Below are 24,503 nucleotides of genomic sequence, written 5' to 3' on the forward strand. Positions count from 1 at the left end.
GTCTTTTGGGGTTTTTTTTATTTTTTTAGTAGCTGGTTTTAAGACGGGCCTTCAGTCGCTTGTTGAGAGGGACCATGTCCGACAGCAGAAAACCGCCCTGGACGACCCAGGAGAGCGTCTGCAGGCGCGGGCTGCGGCAGTGCCTGCCCCGCGCTAGACGGCAAGGGATTTTCGGGAAAGGGGCAGCACTCCGGGCCCGGCTGTGCTCCCTCACCCACCGCCTTATTCACCACAGCTGTAAGCCTGGCCATGAGATGAGTCATCCCAGAAACCCATGCGCCGAAGCCAGGCTGAAAGGGGAAGCAGCTCAGGTCGGCGGCAAGCAGCAGCAGCAGCGAGTGACGGAGGTGATCCTGGGGACACCTTATCGCCCCCTTAACGCTGAATTTCACCTTCCCGTCTCTCTCCGTTGCCAGCGCCGGTAACCAAGCGTTTGCACGCTGGAGGAGCACTCGGCAGAGAAACCCCCTAGTTCACGCGGCTTCACCTCACCGAAACGACTTGCTCGGGGTCCTGAGACTGAAAATAAGACACAAATAGCCCCCCCCCGACCCAGGCCGCGGGCCCGCGCCGCCATCTCGGGGGGGCGGGGCGGGGGAGGTGGAGCCCCACCCCCCGCGGCGCCCCGGCCCCGCCCCCCGCGGCGCCCCGCCCCCTCCCCGGCAGCCCCCAGGGCCTGCGGCGGTGGCTGGCCGCGGTCGGGGTCTTCTCCCTCGGGCCGGAGCGGCGCGGCCGGGGTAAGAGGCGCCGCCGCCGCCGCCCCGTCGCCCGGCAGTGCGTGTGCGAAGGGAGGGAGGGAGGAGGACCAGACCGAGGGGAGGGAGCGGGTTCTTCGCGGAGGGCCCGGTTCGCCGGGCCGCGCCCGCGCCTACGTGCGGGAAGAGAGCTCGCGCCGCGGCCGTTGCGGCCGTTGGCCGCCCCCTCCCCCATCCCCGCTGCGGCCTGGGGGGGGGGCCTCGGGGGCGGCAGCTCCGCCCCGGCGGGTGTCCATCCCCGCCCCCCCCTCCCTCCCCCCCGACACCACGGAGGCGCCTTGTTGCCTTCCCGACGCGGAGGGGGTTCAGAGGTATTGGCAGCGGTGGGGGGGGGGGGGGGGGACGGCCTGTGCCGCCCCGCCTGTGCGGGGCGGGGGAAGGAGGTCACGTCCCACGCGGGCCACGGTTCGTTTTGGCTGTGGGCTTCGAAAGCCGGAGGATCTCTTCATTTAGTCATCTGTCTATCCATTTGTTTACTTACGTGCTTTTTATTTTCCCTCCCGAGGTGCGGCTTCAGCAAGCGCATCTTCGTGGAAGTACAGCATCTTGTTTGTCTCGCTGATAACCCCGCCAGCAGATTAGGGTGGGCAAATCTCTAGTTTCCGTCACAGGGAGTTGTTACGATAGGGTTTAACTTCCATGTCAGACTGAATTCAGGCAGTTATGGAGAGAGAGAGAGTTCCTGATTTCAGTATCTAATCTGAATTGCAAGGGCATTATTAATTGTCGAAATGTAATGTTTTGCATGTCTCTTAAGGGCTGGACTAGTATATCTAATGATATGACCGATTAGCCTTGTAGCAGTTGGATCTTACCTGCAATTAAAGTTACTCATTGATGAAAAAGCCATCTGTAAAGAAATATTGTTAATCCAGTAACGCTGGTTTCATAATAGTGACTTTTAGTCAGTTCCCAGTTTCATGATAGTTAGCCGTAAGTAGATACATCATCAGTAGTAAGCTTGAAGAAAGATTAAAAAAAGCATATTAGTGTGCTTAGAGCTCTAAGATCGTCACAGTATTTCTGCACAGCGTTAGCAGGATACGTCTTCGTGCATGTTTGTCAGCTTGACTTTTACTGTGTGATACGGGATTGTGTTAAGCATTAGTTGATGATGAGTGCTATCGTTTTCTTCTGAAAACCCCTCTGTTTTGGGAGACTCTTGCTCAGTCCAGCATTGCGAGAAGACTATATCTTTCATTTTCGTTTCTATTATAAGCTCCTGGATATAATTGTTTTCAGTAGGTTTTAATCATCAGCTTTGATGTATGAGATAGGCTAGATGCAGCCTACAGGGTGTTTTGGCAGTGTTGAGGGTAAAATGGATCAATGGTCTGTCTTATGGAACAAATTCTTAACTTGAAGTATTTGTCTGTGTTATTTGAACGTTAGATTTTGGGGATGAATGTTTCTCAGTAAGCTTGGTATTCAGAAAAATGAATATTTGACCTTCTTAACAGTACTGAAAGTTGTGGATTATTTAACTCTTAGTTTAGGTGGATTAGATGTTCTTAGTACATTTGGACTAGGGCTGTGGCTATAGCGAACCGTGCTTTCACCTGGTTAGCTATCAGCTTCCACCAGCTTAGCTAAGACACTATAAAGCATTGCAGATGTATTTTTTTTGTTGAATATTCTCTAATTTAAGTGTACCTACTTAAAAATCATGTTAAAGGAGAGAACTTATATACGTGACCTGTCTGCCTCACTATGTTAGTTTCAGTTAGGAATAAGATTAAAAATGCACGGGGGAAAAGTCTATGAAACTAAACAAATACCTCTTAATGACTGTGCACGCTCATGCTAAAATCAGCTAGACATCAATTGAAGCCCTGAAACCTCATCACTTTGGACATCAGGATTTAATTTGTATCTAGCCCTGACAGAAGAACTAGACTAGTTATATGGAAGAGTGGTAGAAGAAGCGTTTTACACTGACGGTTCACATATGGGACTGTACTAGAATTTACTGTTTCTTGGACTGGTTGATTGTTTCCTTACAATGTCATTTAAGCCTTATAAGGAGAAAATTTGAGGTAATATGTAAAACTTGATGTTTTCCTTTTATTTGGAAGCCTCTTGTAAGAGCTATAAAATAGGAATTAGATTGAAAAATCTTTGAAAAACTTACTTTGTGTTTTCTAATTGGGCTTCAGGTTCTAAAATACTGTATTTCTTGAGAGCTCTACAGAATTTCCAGGGACCAAGTTTGCCTGGAGAAAGCTTTTCCACCACTTTGTGGAATAGGTGTGTAGGTGGTGCGGTCCTGAGGGTTTCCCATTAAGAAATACTTAAGAATAAAATGACTGAAGTCTTTAATGAAGATTCCCAAAGTTCAGTGCTACCAAAAGAAGAGCTTTTCTTCTCCAGGTAGTTTCTGGCTAGCGGCCCTGGACATATGTTGTTGACCTAGAGAAGGCAAACAAAAAAGTCATCAGCGTTTTATGTAATAAACCAATATTATGCTTGATATTTCAAATAATCAATAAGATGTTTGGTCTCTTTAAATAATAAAACTCTTGAACTCTAAAAGAATGCTGATGTGACTAAAATATAATTGTTACTGATACCTGAAAAGTAGGTTTATTCGGCCTGCAGTCGTTTTAACTCTGGCAAGCAAAGTGTATTAGGAACTCTTTTTACTTAGTGTTTAGTGGTTAATGTAGTAAATTTTGCAATGGGGTCCTTATTTCTGTGAGCTGAAGTTGGATGGGCCACAAAATCGACTTCAGAGAGCAGGAAATAGTTGTGAAGACAAGACGTGATTAAGACAAGATTTGGCAGAGGTTTTTCTAATTGTCTTTTCTAATTGTCTTTGTGCCCACTTTTCCTCCTTCCCTGTTTTGCCAGGAAATCGATGACTTTTTTTTTTTTAATTACCTGCAGCATGTTACTGGCGTATGCGTGTATGTATATATAAAATATGTATAAATACTATACGCTACACTTGAACATCTGTAGGGAGCTGATTGTGTTTAACTTAAAATCGTGACACAGTTCCAGGTCTTTGGCAAGATTAGAAAACATTACTAACTTAGTTTTGGTGATGTATTTAGTTAAATAATTGAATATTGTCAAGTGGAGTTCATTGGTCTCACATGGAATGATATATTATCAATTCAGTAACTAAAGTACTCATTCTTTGTGTTCTACGGACTTAACAGTAACAGTGATAAAATGCATGCATTTCAATTTTGTAATTTGAAGTGGTTAAATGCTTTGAGTAAGACATTGTCTAAGGCACAGCTTCAGAATGTATTATGATGCATCCTTTTTATATGTCAGTTTTTAGTATTTTTCTTAAAATAGATTATGATTGCGTATTTAAAATCACACTCTTTATTAAACAAAAGCTATACTTAAGACATTTTGTGATTTCTGGCAAAGGTATTTTCAAGGCGCTCATGCATTCCAGCATGGAGTGTATTTCCAAAGTCTTTTTGATTTAGATCTGAAGGACTGTTATTGCATGTCCATTGGCCATATCTGGTTTGAGCGTGCTCATATGCAGGCACAAAGCCATGCTTGCTCATTTTAAGAGTGAAAAAGTTGGGAGACACTGTTAAGAAAAAGAACCCAGAGGTAAAAATGGTAATAGGCAGAAAAATGAGGCATTGAAAATACCGAGTTTACAAGCTGTTTGCTCTGCCATTTTCTCAGCTCTCTTAGAGCAAGAATTGGAGTGCTAGTCAAGGACAGTGGTGTTCTGCAGCATTGTGCTTGCTAGCAGGCCTTCTTCAGCTGCAGGGAAAAATTAGTCCAAGATTGGAGCACTTTGATTTGACTTTCAGAATCTGTAAGACTGATTCTCTGGGGATGGGGAAGGATGACATTGCTGTTCCCTCAGATGTCCCACTGACCCAAAAGATTGACATTCTTCTTCTTACTTCTTTTTTTTTCCTTCTCCTTTTAGCTTGTAAACTGTCTCCTGCACTTCTCAGCACCTTCTTTCAGTATTTTCAGAAAAATATTGTGGAGCATGTTTGTGAGAGCTGTGTAACTGTACAGTTACTTCTGTTAGGCTGCCACGAGAGCATAGCAATTTGGGGAAAAGTCTGGCTCAAGGAAACTAGAAAACGGTTGGTGGAATTTTTTTGTTTTTTAAACCAGATAAGTTATCTACATATTTTTCAAATACTGTTCTTGATCAAGTAAATGGCGTGACTAAGATTAAGTTGCATAATCTCTTCATAGAAAATAAAACTTAAATCCCACATGAAAGAAATAATGGGAAATAAGGCAAAACAAAATAACTTAGTATTTAATCATTAGCAAAAGCAAATATTTGACTTCATCTTGGTTTTCTCTCTGCTAACACACGCATAGAGAAGTGTTTCCATTCACTTTCCAATTAAAATTGTGCAAGGCAATTTTAATAGATCTTCTTACTTTGTTTTTGTTTGATATCTAGCCATCTTGGTAGCATATATTTCAAAATCTTGGTGATAAGTTGCTTCAAGGTTCATTGAGATGAAACCACATGTGCAATGTAAATGTAAGAATAAGTATAATTTGTATGCTGTGCAAGCTGTCCTCAAGTATATTGTGTGTATTCATCTTGTATGTTGGATGAGAAATTCTTTTGAATTGAAGGTTAAGTAAGAACTTCTACTTCAAAGTCAAGCAGAGCTGCTCTAGTTCTGAAATTTCAGAAGAATCCAAACTCTTTGTGAGGAACTCTCCTGTATGCTAAGATGTCCTGCCTTTGCAGCTCAAAGGCTTCCCAGTCTTTAACTGGATTGTATATTTGTAACTTGTAAGTCCTGCTGCGTTGCTTAATTGAAAATCCAGGGTATTTCCAACAAAGTTTTATACGCTCTATTTTGTGCTTCTGTCCTTGAATTTTATGGGCATGCATCAGTTTCGATTTTTGTTTATTACAGTGTCTAATGCCTGTAGAATGCAACAGTATCTAGAACACTTTTTTAGTTAATAGATAGTAGGAACCCAGCGTATAGAGGACAGATTATAAGTTAAGGTATATCCCTAACCATATAATAATGGTATAAATAGACAAAATCTCTCTTGAAATAAGAGAACATGCAAGTGATCATGATGGAGCTGACTTACCCTATCATATAGCCTGAGTAAGACGGCATATTTCAATAGTTTGCAGGATTTTCATGAGAATTGTGCTGAAGGGAGCGCACAAGACAAGTGAAATGTAAAGGAAATAAAGTTTTATGCAAGTCAGGGACAACAAAAGACAAACTTTTTGTTTGAGGAAGACTTTCTCTGAATTGAACAGTTACCGGAACTGGTATCTGTGGTACCATTTTTCATATTAAGAGTTCCTCGGGTAGTCCTCAGTACCTTCATGTTGGTTTATACCATTCAGTCTCGCTATTCAGAGCCTGGGCTTCTTGATGCAGTATGCAGATGTGAGTTTTAAGTCTTGCCCACTCTCTAGACCAACCCACTGGATTTTAGTTTAAAGCAGCGTGTTTTAACTCTGTAAATGATTTGTTTCTTTCTTTGGGCCTTTTGATGATATAACATGACCTGAATGTTACTTAGAATGTCACATGTCAATTGAAATGATATAACTTTCCTGTTTTAGTTTCCTTTCCAAGCGTTACCTACTGTTCTTTCAGCTTGCATTTGGCTATTTTGTGGTTCTCTGTCACTAAGCAGATTTTAGTTTTGAATAGACAAGTCCAGTACTGTGGTGTGCCTGTTGATATAGTTAAACCATGTGTGTCTTCCTATTTTAAAACTAGAGGTAGTAAAACCAAAATATTTTTATAAACTTTACAAGCTTTAACTGGAATAAAAAATATCTCTGGAGGAAGGAAGCAGAGTAGTCTTAAAATTCCCAAATATACTGTGAAGTAGTTAATAGGAAAGCAAATAAGCTGGCTCAATTTGAGAAATTGCAGCATCACATGTTTTTCATGTTTCATCTATCTGAGGATTCAGATGCTATGTGTCTGATGTAACTTGTTAAGGAGTAAGCAGTGTTATAAACTACATGCTACATTCCTCATTAAGCAGCTTCTCATGACCATAAAGGCTACTACTGTATGAAGGGCAAGTGTCTTTAAGTTATCCTTTAAGCCTTTGAGCGTCATGGAATATCAGAATTATGTCAGTAAGACCTCCCAACAGGTGTTAGCTAGTGTTAGATGCTAAAAGTCTGGGGAAAGTTGAAATGGGAGCTTTAAAATAATTTTTAGATACGTTTTTGGTATGGTAAGTGTATTTTATGTTGTTTTTATGGCTTTCTTTTATACTTGGATTCTGGAAAACTGATACACGTGGCTGAACTTGAGTCTTAAAGTAGTGACTGATGAAGCCAAACTCTCCTCTGTAGTGGCGGGTGGCATAAGAAGGGGCAACCCTGTAGATTGCAGTTTGGGCTGAACTACAGGAAAACCACCTTCTGTAGGATGTTAGTGCAGTACTGGAACAGGTTACCCAGAGAAACTGTCAGAGGTTTTCAAGTCTCAGCTTAACACAGCCTCAGCTGATCTATTGTTAATGCTAGGTCTGTCCTAGTCCTGCTTTGAGCAGGAGATTGGACTAGATCTAGATGACCTCCAGAGGTCCATTCCAATCAAGGGAGGTCCCTTCCTTTGTGATTCTATGATTACACAAAGCATCGAGTTTTTCTTCTCTCCGTTTTCTGTGACTATGTGCCCAGTCCATGTCAGCGAGATTTTTTATGAGTTTGTCTTTTTATTCTGCTTATGTTATTCAGGTCAATGAGCAGGGCGTAGTCAACCAGTCTCCAGAAAAGTGGTGTTTAAGTTCAAGGGCTTTATAATGTACATTCGTGCTTAGCTCAGACCCAGATTTGCAAGATGGAACTGCATCTGGAGATGCTTCCATTTTCTAAATTTTCTGCTTTACAGATCAAGCTATAATACAAAGTAACTGAATCAACTTTAAAATTGAAGTGGTACGTTTCCCAAAATGTGTATTTTTTTTTTTAAATATTCCCCCATGTTTTCTAAGGAACACTTGTTAGGAACAGCAGATTACTTTAGACTAGTGGAAAAGTATTTTTAAAAAGGGTACTGAAACCTTTAAATGCTTCTGGGGCACTGATATGTCATGATTTAAAGACAGAATGAGTGCAGCTTGAAGAGGATACAAGCACTGTTTCAGAAAAGGGAGAAATGGAATGGCTTTCAGAAGGTCACTAGTAACATGTTCATGACAAGCTGACCATGAAAATGAGTTCTTTAACTCACATAAAAAGAAGAGAGACTGTCAGCAAAACGTTTTTGGTTGATTTATAGTAGAGAATGGTTTCAACATGTGTCTGGGTAAGCTTTGGAGACTGTCTCAGGCTCTTTGGGACTTTGTTTATTTATAGTGAGCATTACGTTATCTTCAGAGGAGTTGGGCTCACCTTTTTTGGCCCTTAATCTGGGTTCATGTTGGAACTGTCAAAAGACAGGTTGAGAGAATTAAGCTAATACTCCTGAAAAAGAATACGGATTTTTACCATATATACTTGGCTTATTATATTCTGTATATGCAGTGTACAAAAACAGTCTTTACAATTATGTCCTGTCTAAGGTGGTGGCTAAAGCAACTTGTGTACTGTGCCTATATAAAGAATAATGTTGGAGTTTGTGACAGTGAGAGAGCAAATGGAGTAAGACTTCAGTTCTCAGGCCCCAGGGTTTTGTGTTGCTTGTGGAGCACATTTAGTGAACTCAAGTCTGGTGTGGTCTTCTGTGCTGAATCAGTAAATCCTGGAGGATCTGTGGCAGGGCATTCGTCACCTGTGGTGGATACTGCCCACACTGGATCTTGGATTGGATGCTCCCTAGGGTCTTGCTCCTTGGAAAAGCTACTGACTCAGAATTTGCTAATTTAAGATCATTTAGCTGTAGGTATTGCGTTGCTTGTTATGCTACACATAATTGTTGCTTTATGTTATACAAATGTGTGCTGAAATCATCTGAAACTATCTTTCATTGCAACTTAAATGCTCTACCACATATTGTGTTCCCGGAGACTAATAGGGAGTGCGTGCAGTAATGCAAGCACTTTTGTCATAACATACATACATTTTACTGTGTAAAATACTGTATTTTTTAACAGGTTTCAACGGAAATCATGGCACAGCATTACTTTGTTTTCATCTTTATGCAAATACGGTTTCTCTGATATTTTAAGATAAAGTTTTGTTTTCTTTTTCCTAATATAATGTCCATATGCTCCTTTCACTTTTAATTTTGCTGAGCTGTTGGTAAACTTTTGATTAAGTAATTCTTTTTCACGGCTAATCCTATCTGGTATCTCTTTGGTTAAATTATTGTATATGTGTTTTACTTTGAAAGAAAAAAGTAATAAACTGTGCTGGTGCTCGTACATAATAAACTTAACATAAACATAACACGAGTAAATTAAAATAAGCAAGATAAAATGGAAGACTAGGGATAGTATAATGATAGGAAAGAGAAATACAGTCTTGATCTTATATCTCCAAGATACATGTGTATCTGCTTGCATCAGTTTGAGTGAAAAAATGTTATTGATTTTAAATATAGCTTGATAACCATGGGTAAGTTCTCTCCATATATTACTAAAGTTTGTTAGATGAGGGCAGGGAAGGATTTCGGTCCTGATCCTGCTATTTTTTAATAAACTCCTTTTAGTTTTCACTCATTATACTAGTTAGTACTATTAATAAGAGTAAAATCTTCAGTTCTCTAGGAAAAGTTGGGGAATCTAATTCTCTCTTTGAAAGCCTGAGTTATGGCCATAACTGCTAAGTGTTTAAAAAACAACAGCAACAACAATAACAATTAGTTTTAAATGAAATAAATTCAAGTTTGCCCGCTCTTGGAGGAAAAAATTGTTTGAACATGACTTTTAGCTATGCATGTTTTCTAGAATAACCTGTTAAATGTCTTAGTGTTAGGAGTCGAGTGAATGTTGCAGTTACTAAGCAAAAAAACCAAAACTTATTTTTCTTTCTCTTGGAGTCAGAAGGAGTGAAGAGGAAATATGCCACAAATATACTAATTTGTTTTTCTGGGGAAAAAATATTTTTTTTCTTTGTGAAATAGTTTGACGTTCCAGTGAGCTTATAATAGGTATGAAATTGTGAGTCTGATGCTACTAATGAAATTGATGACAACTGGTACTATTTCTGTTCATGAGAAGAAAAAATAAATGGCAGAGCTGTTTTTTGGAATTTTTATTTGCTTTTCAAAATTATGCCTTTTCTTTAAGGAGCAACAAATCTTTAGGTAGAGAGTACAAACTTGAATAATTACTAGAAGATATTAGAGTATAACCTTGTTTTTTCTCAACTTTTTTGTATACTGTTCTGAAATATTTCCATGTGTAGAAGTGAATGATTAGATGATATGCTTTGTTTTGAGTAGTCATTTTGGATAACATGTGTTTATTATCAAACTAAAGGATTAATGTGATGTATAAAAGAAGGTTTAGTGTCTGATATTTGAAACAGAAATAGAGAAGGAAGTAAAAGGAGTTTCTGATTGAAAATGTGTGTGAATACAGTCAGGGAGAAGCAGGTTCTTCAGAATTCTTAATGTGAAATAATTCCACATTCTGGTACTTAAAGTAAAAACTTCCTTTCATTACTTTAATGAGTATGCTTTCTTGTTTTGTGGTTGAAGGTTCTGATGCAGGTTCTCTTTAACTTCAAAGTTTGACCACTTGCCTAACAGTGTTTATAAACTATAATTTGTATATGACACAGAGGAGGGAGCATGTATTGCAGTTGAGATTGTACTTACTGGGCAAATTCTGACACCTCCTCCCACCTCTCCCAGCATGAGAGTGACTGTGAGATGTAATGAAGATGCTCAGTTCTAATCTGCTTCAAAAAAATACTGAAATGAGAGAGTAGACTAAAATATCATTCATTCTCTCTCTCTCTCTCTCGCGCATGTGTGCACTCCTATTAATGATGAAACTGGTTATCTCTGCCTTATATTCCCACTCCTTAACCTCTCTGGTACTGTGTGCTGTGCTGAAACCTCTTGAAAAGAGGTTTGGCCCTGCTTTGGGGGCCAATCAGCTTCCTAGTCCTATGATTTATGATTGCGAACTAAAAAAAGGTATCCCATGGGTTGGTTTTGAAAACCCAGGGCAGGAGAGGCCTGGAATTGATTCTCAGACAGGAGCAGGATGATAGTAGCCTGCTAATAGTCGTGAGCTTGCTTTGGCTCATAGCCACATCCCAGAATGCCTTGTTTGTACTGGCTTTGTTTGCCTCCTGTAGCTTATTCCCTTCAGTCAGAAATTTGGCTGACAAGGTGGCTTCTGTTTTGGTACAGGTCTGTTACTGTACTTGTGACGTAGCGGAAGAAGAGCTGACTTGAAATACCTGAAATTTGCATGTGACTTGAATTAAACATTGGTCACCCCTGGCTTGTCTTCCTTTTCCTGAGCTGTGATCTGTGTGCTGTGGCCACTCCCTACCCCACCTTTCCTTCTCCCATATGTCCCTATATCCCCATGTTTGCCTGGTGTTGCGTTACAGATCCCCATCTGTTTTTCCCCTTGTGCTTTGGCTTTCTGTATCTTTGAACAGTTGGATCTGAAACATTGTAGTTACTTGGAACCAGAGACTCAGAAAGGTTTTTATCTATTTTGCCATTTCTCAAAGAGGGTCCTCATAGGAAGAGATGAAGTTTGTTATTGACTTGCAGAAAATTATGCTCCCAGCATTACAGAAGCTTGTGTGAGGAGATTCATATTGCAGGAAATATAGCTTTATATTCTGAGTATTTGCATAAAATTGGATTTTGTTTGTTTTCTTGAAACTTTTCTGACTTCCTTTGTTAACACTTCCTAGAAGCGTTAATTAGAAAAAAGTTATCATGGAGTAATATAGTGAATCATATACCAAACTATTCAAGTTTCATAAGAAATTTAACCTATTTTTAAAAAGCCCTGTAGTCCCTAGAGACTTAATGCTATTGCTTTTACCTTTTTCTGCTGAGTGGCAAAAAGTTTTTCACGCAGACCAGTCTGGCGATATAAGCTGTCATAGAAGCTGTGGTTGTCTATAGATTAAATGTCAGTGTATTTACCCTAAAGAATGATTACTACAGCATTCAGTTATTTTAATGGACTTCTGGTCTCTTTACAGGTGATAGCGCTGGATATGCTGATACCTAACACTGCCATTTTTTGTGTAGGACCGCTTTTAAATTAGCTTACTACCAATAGCGTTTAAATCAGTATAGGTAACTTTAAAGATGCATGCCTTTTATTTATGCCTGTTTAATGCTCAATCCAGCAAAAGGGGGATTGCAGCCTTCTAAATCTCGGCAGTGCTCCCTCATTCCCAGCTGTCTAATTGAACATTAATTCCCTGTTTCACACATCCTCTGAGAGGTGAAGAAGCCATAGAAATGTCTTATTTTAGAAACGTTTTTCAGAATTTTGCTAAATTGTAAATTACTAAATGCTCGTAGTTGTCAGATTATCAGAAAGAAATCTGATGTGGTAAGATGAAATTCCTTAGTGGAGTTTTTGGTGACTAATGTCTTGAGTTGTTTTTTTGTTTGTTCGTTTTGTTTTAAAGAAGTTCTTCCTGTATGGATCAGCCTTCTAGTGATGGTGAAACAGGAAGAAGACTGCCCTAAGCTAACCCAGGATGAATCGGGTGCCAGGTCCTGCAGAAAATGCTCACAGTAGCAGTGTGGAATCCTGTCCTTCCCTGCGGGATGTCCATTCCATTAACCCTGCACAGCTGATGGCAAGAATTGAGTCATATGAAGGAAGAGAAAAAAAAGGCATTTCAGATGTCAGAAGGACTTTCTGTTTGTTTGTGACATTTGATCTCTTATTCGTAACCTTGCTGTGGATAATAGAGTTAAATGTGAGTTGTTTTTTCAGTGTTGTTGGACTTTATTTATTGGGTAATTCATTTCAGAAATGGTTAATAAGTTGTTGTTTTCTTTGCCAAAGTATGCTATTTATATCTTCATTTAAACTAAAGTAGCTTCTTGTTGTTTAGCTTTTGTGAACACAATAGCTCTTTACCTGCACATACGTTTAATCACTGGATACGTGCCTTATTTTATTCATATCATTAAATCCTTTGACATTCCTGTAGACAGAAAAGCATTATTGAACTTATTTAAATTTGGTAAGAAATGTGAATTTTAAGAAGATTCAAGAGTTTACCACCTTCTCAGTAGCTCAAAAAGTCTTTGATTTCATTTAGGTGTTAGACCTTGTAAAAACTTAAAATGGCCAGAACTTTACTTTTGCAGTGATGTGTTTTTGTAAAGCCAAACTTAATATAACATACATTGTTTATGGCAGGGTGCATTTGAACGACAACATAAACTCCCACAGTTACTACCGTTCTTTTAAATCTAGCATTTGTAATTCATAAAACAAGACAATTTTTGTTCTCATTAAATTTCCAAAAAACAACAGGATGGTTTATTTGTTATTAGTTGATCAGTAACATCTAGTTCTTGAGCTAGGTTTTAAACTATAGTCAGAAGTACGTATTTTAAAAAGGATACAAAGGAAAAATAGGAGGAATCCCCTTCTTGGCTAATAAAGATCTTGAGTAAAGGTCTTTTTTTTTTTTTTTTTTGTCAGCATTCCTTTACAAGATAACTAACCTTAGCTGTTGATCTGACCCTATGAAGCATAGCATTCTGATGTACTTTTAGGCCAGTTTCTCAACAGCTTATTTGACTAAGAGGAGCAGAATCTGGTTGTATATCTCTTGATTCGGCACACAGACTTTCACATTAGTTCTCTTGATATCTTTAATTAAGACTCCACGTAAAAAGTATTACCGACTCCTGAAGTTTTATTTTGAATGTTGCAGCGTTAAGGGACCTCAAGATGCCAGGAGCTAGTAGTTTTCTGTTTGTGAAAAACTTCATTTTAAAGAACAGTTATTACTCCAAGTCCTATAATGCCAGAAGTAAGGAAGAATGAAAAAACAGTTTTTGCCTTCGTAAGTCATGGTATCATGAGTACCATATCATATGATATCTAAGATTGACATGTTGTTTGAATATTTTTGTGGTTGGTTGGTTTTGGTTTTTGGGTGTTGTTTAAATTTTCTTCATAGGGAAGTCATAATATTGCATTATGCCTGTCCTTCACTGATAAATAACTAGCAGGACTTCAGAACTGCCACCAGAATTTCTGTGAATATTTTTTTGAATAAATGAATATGACAGCTTTGATGTTGACACTTAGCATGTTTGTCCTCTGTACTTAATTTCATGTTGTTTTTGTACATCAGTGGGGAACTATTCATTTTGCCCTTCAAATGTGTGAATATTCTTGCGTCAGTAGTTCTGTTCTAGAGCGGTTGTGTGTATTTGTTCCTTTGTAGGTAAAAGGAGGCATTGAGACTACTTTAGAGAAAGAAGTCCTGCAATATGACTACTCTTCTTCATATTTTGATATATTTGTAAGTGTTCTTTAAAAAGGAGGGAGGGGGCTAGAATATAGTCTTCCCACTTTCCTCCTTCCCCAGTTATGCCCCAGTTTGAGTCCTGTGAAAGGGTTGGTCTTTTCTTGATAATTTAAAGCAGAAGAAATTGTGCCAAATTTCACCTGTTTTGGGGTTGCCCATCCCTGCTTTAACTGCAAGTGCTCATGGAGCCTGTTGGTAGAGATGCTTAGGCACACTTAAATTGGATCTCCTACTTTGAGAGGAAAAGGATAAAAAAACTCTGTCAAGAATGAGAGTCTAATTAACATAGAGATAACTCATTAAGGGGAGGAAAAGACCGGTAGTCCTCCAGCTGTAAAAACATTTTATTTAAATTGACACTTTTATTCTTCCACAGAAACAGTCCCTCATAACGAGGCGAGACTTGTTCCCAGTTTGACCTGTATAGTTAGTTCTCCCCCCACCAGATTCCTGTTTTTTAACTGAAAGTGATTTTTAACTTTGCACTAAAAAAGGGATAACGAGAAGTATGATTCTCCTTTGCTATGCACAAGGGCCTTAGGGACATGGAAGGAGCTCTGCTGCTTTAGGAAGCAGCTGCTTTTTTTTTTTCTGTCTTTCAGCTAGGCTGTAGCTCTGTTTGCAGTGCGTTTTGTACATTAGGGACTGTTGAGTTATTGATCTCCAAGCAGAACTTGTTTCTTTATCTGCAGATCTTGTAAATGGCCCCATCTTTTTGCATGACCATTAATTCTACTAGGTCTTGCTTGCCCTGCAGAGATGAGTTGTTTTGATATAAGTCATTTTATGCTAATGACCGTATTGAGATTATCTCTTTGAAACTGATGTAAAAATCTAATCTTCCTTCTGCATTGGACCATTTACTGTGTCAAATGGAATGAGACATTGGATATGAAAGATTTATAAGCTAGCAAACTATGTTGCTTCTCCCTTTATCTCCCATTATTTTGCTGGCAGTTTTTCCATGGCGTATCTTACTGCAGAAGCAAAAAGTTTTGTTGTTCATTTGGATTCACTGGCAAATGTTGTGCCTGTAGTTGAACAAAGGGTTAAAAACATCTCATGTCAAATAATATACTTTTATTCCATGGGAAGGAGCTAGGTCATTGAAATCCTGTATGAGCTCACAAATCATTTGCAGAATTCTTCTGTTTCTGGTACAAATGTCCAAAACACATATTTGCATAATATCAAATGGGTTCATTGTACCCTTGGCCATTTCTGTCCTTGTGTGTGTGTGCGCGTTTTTTTTTTTTTTTTTCCTCCAAATGAAAGACTGCTCTCTTCAGTTTCAAGTGTTTGTTTTATGTTTTATAGATTGCAAGCATATCTTTTAAAATAAGTTAGAGGCAGTCTAAAATTAAGGAACACGCAGAGAAACAGAGGATTAGGGTCCCTGATCCAGAAATCTGATCTGGCTGTTGCTATTGATTCATTCTCTGGCCTAGAGCAAGTCCCATAGTTCACCTTCTTCCACTGCAAAATGTTTGGAATGGCTTGCTTCTTAGCTATGCCTAAGTACTTGCTTACCTGTGAAAAAGTAGGGCTGTTTTTTAGAGGTGCAGTAATAAAATAAAACAACCGCAGGCATCTCTGTGAAGAATAATTGGTATTTGCAATGTTGATGTTTCAGTAAATATTTTAAATTTAATGAGTAAATTTTGGGTTTTTTTATTCTCTTCATGCATTTTTGAAGTTTGTAATGGTATTCTTGCATGGTAGCACACTAAAAAGGTTAGTGAGATGTACAATGACACTTAGAAGTATTTGCTGGATTAACTGTTTCTAGATTTAACTGCTTATATTCCAGTTATAAGAAAATTTCATGAAGTATCTTTATGATCATGTTATCTATTTCTAACTTACATTTGTGGAATTGCACATGCTTGCATATTTGATGCCGAGTAAGCACATAAGTGGTGCCATCAACTGTGTGCTTTGAAAATGGGAAATGATATGCTATTTGTATCGTAATAAGCAAATCCACTTCAAACTCGTTTCCTAATAAGAGAGCTTGGTTTCTCCTGTTCTAAGTTGTTTTATAAGCAGTTAGTATTTTCAGTGAGCTGAGAATCTTGTGGTTCTTCTGTGTTCTGAATTAACCAACGAATATTTTTTTCCTTTCTCTATAGCTACTGGCAGTCTTTCGATTTAAGGTGTTAATACTTGCATATGCAATGTGCAGACTGCGCCATTGGTGGGCAATAGCTGTGAGTAGTAGCCAAGCATAATGGAGTTTTAACTAGAATGGGTCAAACTTAAACAAATTTTGGATGCCTCTTAACGTTTGTATGTTAAGAATCGTCTTGATGCTATATATAAAAAATCACTATACGATAAGTAGTAGCAGATTTATAGACTTCTGTTCTGGAAGATTTTCAGCTTAAAGACAAGAATACTAGCACAGTGGGTGTGATCCTTACTTAACATTATGTCAATACAAATTAAAGACTTATTTTGAATCCAGTATGTATGCCTAACCCCTTGTTGCCTCTGACTTCTTAACTGAGGTTTCCAATATACGTTCACTGGGAGTAAGGAACTGTATTCCAAAAAGAAGAGGAATTTTCATTATTGTGCCAGATATCCAGTTATGTGTTAACTCTCAAATTCTTAGCTTTGTAGAGAGTTTTGGATACCAGCCATTGAGCTTGTATTGCTGCTTGTTCTGAGGCAAAATGTAGTCTCTGCATCCCTTAGAAAGGAAGTTTTTGAGAACTATAGCCAGTGATATTTCTTTCAGTGAGTTGGAACAAATGTCTTTAATGCAGCTGTGCTGTGTGGATGAGAAAGAATGCAAGACTGCCTAATGACAAACTCATGCTTCCGTCCATGTGTTTGTGTAAAAGCTAATACTGCAGCTTGCAATGTGAAATGCATAGTACTGTCTCAGTATACTGTAAATCTTAGGGATTTTTTCCTTACGTTATGGTAGATGCATGTAGAGTATGTTCGTGTATAACTTTCTTCAACTGAGTAGCATGCAATTTGTTTAGTAGTCTGAGATTGCCTGTCATGATTTTTTGAAGTTGTGTTATTAGCATGACACACAGGCATATACATAGTAGTGATTGTGCTGGGATTTTTATTTCGAGGTGCATGCCTCTCAAAACCCCTTACTCGTATTTGGGTAGCTTTAGAGTATTTCTTCCAGTGGCATCCTCTAGCTTGATGCAGTTTGGTTAGGAGTTGGTGAGGGCTGGCCCATTGTGTTGGTAATCAGTAGGCATATAAAGCTTCACTGAAGGTTGTGCAGAAGTGATTAAGCTTGAAATCCCATTTGTGCTTAAAAGAAGCTTGTTATATTTTGCTATTATTTAAAGAATTATTGGTCCCAAATGCACTGTTATAGTTAGAAGCTTTGCTTGAGTGCACACTAGTTGCCCACTGCCTTTTTCTACAGACACAAGGTCTGTTTTTTATCTCACTTCCCCTTTGTCAAATAGGAAATAGGAATATTAAGTCTTCAGCAAAAATTACTTATTTTTCACAACATGAGAGGGTAAATTACAGTACTAATTCAGGGTTTCTCATGCAGAGATGCTTTGTTATTTGAAATGACTGCTTTGATGTGAATAGTAACGAAAAGCATTTGGAATACTAGCTGTTTGCTTTTTTTCAAATAGATATCTTCTTTAGGGGAGTTGGTGAATAAAATATTGCAACTTCATTATACAGTAAGATCACAATTTATACAACTCGGTATTTGCGCAGCATCTAAACTGTCTGCTGAATGGAAATAAGCATTTGGAGATGTCCGTATTAAAGAGGTTATGTTAATAAATTTAATTATACTTGATATGTTTTGTTGATCTTGCTGTTTGTAAATATTTTAAAAGCTGCAACTGCTATGTAATTGCAGAAATAAGAAAGAAAATCCAGTTATTAGTCTTAACTGTTCTTACCCTGTCTCTTTCAGTTTACAACAGCAGTGACCAGTGCCTTTTTATTAGCAAAAGTAATTATTTCACAGGTATATATTTTAATCAAATGTTTGTTTGTTTGTTTTTGCTTCTTGAAGAAGCAGGATTCTTGAAGACAATTTCTGTAATGTGTGGTTTTGTTTCCTTCAAGCTGTTCTCACAGGGTGCTTTTGGCTATGTGCTCCCCATCATATCTTTCATACTTGCCTGGATTGAAACCTGGTTCTTGGACTTTAAAGTGTTACCACAAGAAGCGGAAGAAGAAAACAGTAAGCTTTTGTTATTCCCCTCAGTCACTGCAATTGGCTACATTCAATCCCATACTATATGGCAAAAGAATGCTTCTTTTAGTTGCATAGGAACTCTGAAGAGCTGCAGAAAAATTCATCGTATGGTATATTTTTCTTTTTCCTGAAAGGAGTGTATATGCCTTTGAAGAAGCGGAGTTTAATTTATTTAGCGAGGCCAAGTTAAAAGTTACGAGAACCGAATCAGTAATTTGTCAAGCACTCAGGAGCATATCTAATTTTGTATGCTTGAAGTGTGTATTAAAGTGTAAATTTAACTGGCTTGCAGGATTTTATTTTGTGGATAATATACAGAAGAAGTTACTGGCTCCTCTTCTAAGAAGAATAGACACAATAACTAACTCTGTGTCACTAAGTCTTCTTTTGAGGTCCGAAAGGGAAAGCAAAGAAGTATTGTAGAGAGTCTCCTTCATGCACAGAATGAGACCAGTGCAAGTATGAATTTCAGCATCTTCAAGATGAGGCAGCAGGTCGTCTGATAATAGGAATGCATTGAAGTAAATAGAGAAAACTCATTGATTTAGCGAAAGAGAACGTTGCTTGGGTGGTGAGAGAACGAAAGCTTAGATTTCTGCTAGAGATGTTCTGTCTAGTTTCAACAGTAGGAGGGTAATTGTATAGAAAACCTTTTGTTTGTGCATCACTTTTAGAAATACTGTCTGAAACTGTTCCAAGAAATGTTTTGCCTGTTAGGTTAAAAACAAAAGCTTGAAATGGGCACGGATGTCTCCAGTTCTTGGTGCTTTGAAATGTATAGTCTTTCTACTTTGTCCTCTTCGCTCCACTTTCCCCCCACTTGCAGAAAAAAGTTTCTTAAAGATGTTAGGTTTTTGCCTAAAGAAAGGAAAAGTTAGTGTACCCCTCTCCCTTTCTTTTTTTGCCCTTCACCCCTTCTCCCCTTCTTTTCTTTCTCTTCATTCTTTCCCTGTTCTTCCCTATTCCCTCTTTCTCCTGTGGGGAAATGCAGCTTCATCCTACTTCATCTTGGTAGACAAGAAACCTAACCAGTTCAGGAATGTTTGCATATTTTATACAGTTCATGGACTAAGAAAAGATTTGACACATACACATCAAATAATTTATAAAAATAATATTAATAAATTCAGATATTAGTCAGATATTATTGGTAAATCCATGTGGGACTCGATTTTTTTAATTCCTACTAAGCTTGAAACAGATGGTTATAACTTAGGCTGTATTTCTAAATAAATGCTATGTGCTTTGTATTTGAACTCTGTGTTCCAAAAAGAAGGCAGGGTTTCCCTGTTTTTAAATGCAATTTTAAAGCAATTAAGTCAGACAAAAAAATAGGCATGTTTGGATTGTGTTGTGTGGTACTTCTTATTCGTAGGTACTTCTGTGGTGCCTTACTTGCTCTTAAGGTAGTTTGAGGCGGACAGGGAAGATGGATCATAGTTGTTTTTTGTTTTGACCAGGTACATTTCGCTCATATCTTTAGTAGGAGTGGAAATGTGACTCTCTTCCATCTTATAGTTGTGTAAGTGTATGTGACTCATAGAGAACGACCTTCCTCTTTTGGACAGAGTGGAAATATAGAAGTCTCCTTTGGACACTGTGAACAGGTCACAGAGAAGGACATTCATACACGTAATGCTTATTTTTACAGTACTGCTTAATTTTTGCGGGTTATACATCCAGTTTTCATGCCTAGTGGTTTTTACTTATAGTCATTTCCATTTGCTGTCTTATCACTGATATTTATCGTCTTCTGGCTGTTACCTTACATAACTGATTAATACGATAAATTCATAACTAGAAATAGTAGTTTCAGTTGGAAAAAAGTTTGGATTTTTATAATTGCTGGCTACCTCAGGTAGCTCTCCTTTTTCAATAAAACATCAAGGTTTTTTTTCCTGTCAATCTTCATGTGGCAGAGAGTAAAGGATGGAAGTTTGATAGTCTTATACATTGACCTAAAATGCCGTCTTTACCCTACTAGTTACCAGGAGACCGGTTGATGGCAGTAAGGGTGAGATGAGTTGCCTTCTTCCCCAGCTCCCCTTATTTTCTTTCTTTCTTTTTCCTCTATTATATCCATCAGAATACTGCTTAATTTGTTGCTTTTTCCTGATTTTAGGTGAAGCTGAGCCTGTTGAGACAGGTTAAAAGAAAGCAAGCTGTTAATGGGGAGTGTACTTTGCCTCCTAATGAGGAGCCAAAGTGAGAAAATATATTTATTTGATTATATTGATTTGGCAGCTCACCTAGCATTAAAAATGTTTTTCAGACTTCTGGTTATATTAGTGAATTTGCATATGGCATCCTAACCATGAAATTTCATATAGTAGGAGGAAGGATTCTTTTGCTCACGTATACAGTACCTCTGTTTGGCTGAAGTGTCCCTCTTTATCTTACTGAAGCTATATGGAAGCCTTTAGTGTTAGATTAATAATTTGTTTACTGCTATTAAAAATAGCTCAGAGAAAACTTGTCTGGAATGCTAATATATATTAATTAAACTTTACTGTGACTTGTTATTTAAGATACTATGAGTATCTTAATGAGTATGAATAAGTAATAGCCTATTTTGCTTTTTTTTTTTCTTTTAGGATTGTTGATAGCACAGGATGCCTCTGAGCGAGCAGCTCTTCTTCACCCAGGAGCCCTCTCTGATGGGCAGTTCTATTCTCCTCCTGAATCTGTAGCAGGTAGTTATGTTTGCATAATGAAAGCTTTTTCTTGTAGGCATTAAACTTTTGCATATTTTCCCCCTTTAGAGTATAATGGCAGGGTGAAAATGGAAAAGAGTGTATTTTCCTTTTGAAATGAGAAGTGTACGTTACAATCCTAAAATAAGGGATCCTTTTATAAAATGATTGAGTTCAAGTTACAACCTATTAGTGAATCACAATACACTTGGTGGGGCCCAAAGGTGATATAAAATCTACTGGATTAAATCATCATCAGTGGTGCTTTAATTCACAGCCAGGTCAGATTAAGATTACATGATCAGTTACCAGAGTCCAGATGACAGGCAGATAACCTGTTAAATGCATGAACTTGATTGCTTCAGATTTTTTTCCATCCATTTCCAGCTAAGGTCTCTCAAGAGTAATATAGAAAACAGCATTTTAAAACTAATTTATACATTGCTATAAATAATCTTAATGGTTATAAATAATCTAACATAAAGATAACCTAAATACACTGCATCAGTTTTACACAATCATCTCTGAGTCCCTTTCCATTTTTAGGAGAAAACGTCTAAAGTTCATATCCAACTTGCATCTAGTTAAGTATATTGTTCAGAAGCCGTTAAGGCTTTTCAAAGGATAAAGTCAGTTCTGGCTTTGAGATACAGACAGTATGACATAAATTCGTACTGCACCTGAAAGGGATGGTTATTGTTTGTTTGCTTCTGCCCCTCTATCCTGCTAGCAATGGTGTTTATGCAGAACTGCCACTATTTATTCCAGCCTAAGCTTGGAACTATGCCACATTGTAGGACAGTCAGTGAACCTGAAAGAAAACTGGTTTAAAACAAATTGAAATGCCAGTCAAAGGCTTTTTTCCGTTCTCATGACAGCAAAAAAACTCTCTCTCTCTCTCTCTCTCTCTAGTTAAAAAAAAAAAAAAAAAAAAGTTGTTGTTAGCTGTGTGTATGTTAAATTTTTTGAGGACAAGTATTAGTTATACCTTAACTGTGTATAGTTCACTTGATTCCAATTGAGGGAAGAGGTGAGTAAACCCAAAAATAAATTGAAATATTGCAAGGTTTAAGAATTTATTTGCAGATATTTTGATAAAATAGGTAATTTCTTCATGGGTTGAGTGGATGGATTTCAGTTTGACTTATTTGAGGACCCAGTGTGAACCCCAAAATCCCATGCCAGTCTCCTCATACTAAAATGTAAGTGCCTGTTCTAAACTTGTGCTTTATCATGTAGTAGAATTAAAATCTGAATATCTACTAAATGCTTACAGCTGTCTTTGCCTTCTTGCATTATAAAGCTATAACTGCTGGTGATACCTTTCACAGCTTGACAGCTGCCTTTATATAATTCCTGCTTGTCTTTGTGTAATAAATGGCCTACAGCTCCATCTAGGGATGACAAAGGATTAAGACAATGTCAAGTATAATGCTGTGCTGTACCAGCACACTGTATGTCAGGGAACATTGCTGTGCTTCTAGGTAAAGTTACCAATTGTTAAAACTGTCTCTGGGTGTAATGTAGACTGAAAAAATTAATGACTCAAACTGAATATATATTTTAGTTAAATGTATAAGAAATGCTTGCTGATCTGTTTTGCCTGTCAGGACGTCTTGAGGAATATTGTCAAAGGATTATGCTGGATTCACACTGGGTTTTTTTGACAGTAAAATACACAGTGTGAGAGGAAGCATGAGTTGAGCTGACGTGTTTGTCTTGGCAGTTTGACTTGCTTAATGGTGCATGTGCAGTCAGCTGCTGTGCCTCAGATTGCAAGTGGTGACTACAGGCATATGACACTGCTTTGAGCTTAAGGAGTTGCCACCGCTCTCTGGCACCTCAGTAATAGCTCACGTGCCTTTTCTTAGTCTGCCCACAATGCCAAGTAAATTATGTTGGTTTAAGCACCCTTTTTATGGGTATGTCAAATACAAATATTTGAACTAAAACATTGAACTGTTCTGAAAACTAGCAGAGATGTACATTAAAAATAGCTCACAATTAAAAATATTTACTTCAAAATTCTGTACATGTTCAGATAACATGGATTGCTGTAAGACAGCAATTATTAGTCATTTCACCTTATATATTGATAGGAAAAAGTTTTAGAGATAGACTATTCCTTATGATCGTACAAGCTAAGTAACTGCCTCTACTGACATGGTGAAATGTCTAAAAGCAAACACTAACTTTCAGGAGGTCACAGTAAAAACAGGCGCTGTGGGTATTTGCAGTATATTTATGTTTTAATGTTTCTCTTGAAGACAAGTGTATACAAGGACATAACCTTCTTGTTCTACTGGTTTACATGTGTTGAACCTTCGTCTTCAATATCAGGCTTGGCTGCTGCATAGCCGTTGTGGTCGTATCAGATGCAAAATCAGCCTGGAAACAGTTAATTTCTACAGTTCTTCAAGTATTTCAGCCTCAAAATGAACGGCAGTTATACTGTTCCAGGAAAATGAAAGGACTTAGGTTGAGTAATTTGGCAAAAAGAGAAGCTTAAGCCCTTTGTCTTTTATTTTTTGCTCCTTTGTGAGAAGGAAGATGAGTCCATAATTCAGCCAACACTTCCCAGGAATTTTGTCAAAAACTATTCCTTCTTCTCGTTTCCTTTCCTGTGGGAGTCTCATTTAAGCTGCCCAAAACAAGTATATAAAAATACGTGGGCTGGAAATTTTCTCAGTAGACCCGGATACTGCTGACTGCTGCCTCAGATGTGTATGGGAACATGTGTGCCTTGGATTGGGGCTCCAGAAGTGCAGGTCGGAGGTGCTCACCCGACTTTGCTTAGTATCAGATTGTGGCCAGCCCTGGGACGAACTCAGCGTTTTGCTTTGGGCTTTGCAGCCCTTTGACTGTGAAAACAAAAAACTGAGGCCAAGAAGAGCAGAAGACGATGCCAAGCGGTAATGGACGGGCAGAGGGAGATGCTGGATGTGTGGTTTAGAGAAGACTTCTTGCCGGGGTCTAGTAACAGCAGTGATTATAGAGCAGCATTACTTACTACTTTGGAAACGTCTTCACCATATGCCTTCCAAAGTGTAGGCTAGAGCAAGGGAGAAAATCTGTTTTGCAGTGAACAAGTATGCACTTGTTTGTCCTGACTATGTTGTAATGCAGGATTGAAGCACCTGCTAACTGAATCCATTGGCAGGCCAGGTATATCAGGGCTGTTGCTTGGTTTAGATAACTGCAAAAAGCCTTCAGGGTGGCAAGTCTGACAACCAGATAAGTACTCAAAACGTAAAAGGAAGTGTTTTTAAGGGAAATGCTTGCTTTGAAGTGCCTTTTGATAAGCCAATTTCAGTGGTGGGCATTTTTAGTTTTTTTTTTCCTTTAAACTAGCTAATAACATTTCTTTCTTCCTATTTAGGATCAGATGAGGAATCTGAAGAAAAACAGGACAGTGAAAAACCAGTTGTATAGCAAATGAGAGAAAGCAG

General features: G+C 38.3%; 1 protein-coding gene across 7 annotated transcripts; it reads left to right on the top strand.

The window, feature by feature from the left end:
• Window positions 1–24,503, top strand: STARD3NL (STARD3 N-terminal like). Of its 7 annotated transcripts, none has more exons than XR_011139766.1 (9): window positions 634–737; window positions 12,283–12,579; window positions 14,071–14,148; window positions 16,287–16,364; window positions 18,074–18,127; window positions 18,229–18,346; window positions 20,956–21,054; window positions 22,158–22,256; window positions 24,434–24,503. XR_011139766.1 is itself a non-coding variant. In XM_068935930.1 (9 exons), the coding sequence occupies exons 3-9, from the start codon at window positions 12,355–12,357 to the stop codon at window positions 24,484–24,486; spliced, it is 705 nt and encodes a 234-aa protein (XP_068792031.1). In that variant the 5' UTR covers window positions 634–737; window positions 4,669–4,834; window positions 12,283–12,354; the 3' UTR covers window positions 24,487–24,503. The 7 variants fall into 7 exon arrangements, 6 of the variants coding, with proteins under 6 accessions (XP_068792035.1, XP_068792032.1, XP_068792030.1 ...); XM_068935930.1 differs by lacking the exon at window positions 22,158–22,256 and adding an exon at window positions 4,669–4,834; XM_068935931.1 differs by lacking the exons at window positions 634–737; window positions 22,158–22,256 and adding an exon at window positions 2–347.

This window comes from Struthio camelus, chromosome 2 (genome assembly GCF_040807025.1).
Source record: "Struthio camelus isolate bStrCam1 chromosome 2, bStrCam1.hap1, whole genome shotgun sequence".
Taxonomy (NCBI): Eukaryota; Metazoa; Chordata; class Aves; order Struthioniformes; family Struthionidae; genus Struthio; species Struthio camelus.

Bases quoted from the DNA above. Each gene is read 5' to 3' on its own strand.
- STARD3NL (XM_068935931.1), top strand. From the start codon at position 12,355: ATGAATCGGGTGCCAGGTCCTGCAGAAAATGCTCACAGTAGCAGTGTG. The intron at 16,365-18,073 runs GTGAGTAGTAGC...TGTCTCTTTCAG, and splicing joins GCCATTGGTGGGCAATAGCT to TTTACAACAGCAGTGACCAG. The intron at 18,128-18,228 runs GTATATATTTTA...GTTTCCTTCAAG, and splicing joins CAAAAGTAATTATTTCACAG to CTGTTCTCACAGGGTGCTTT.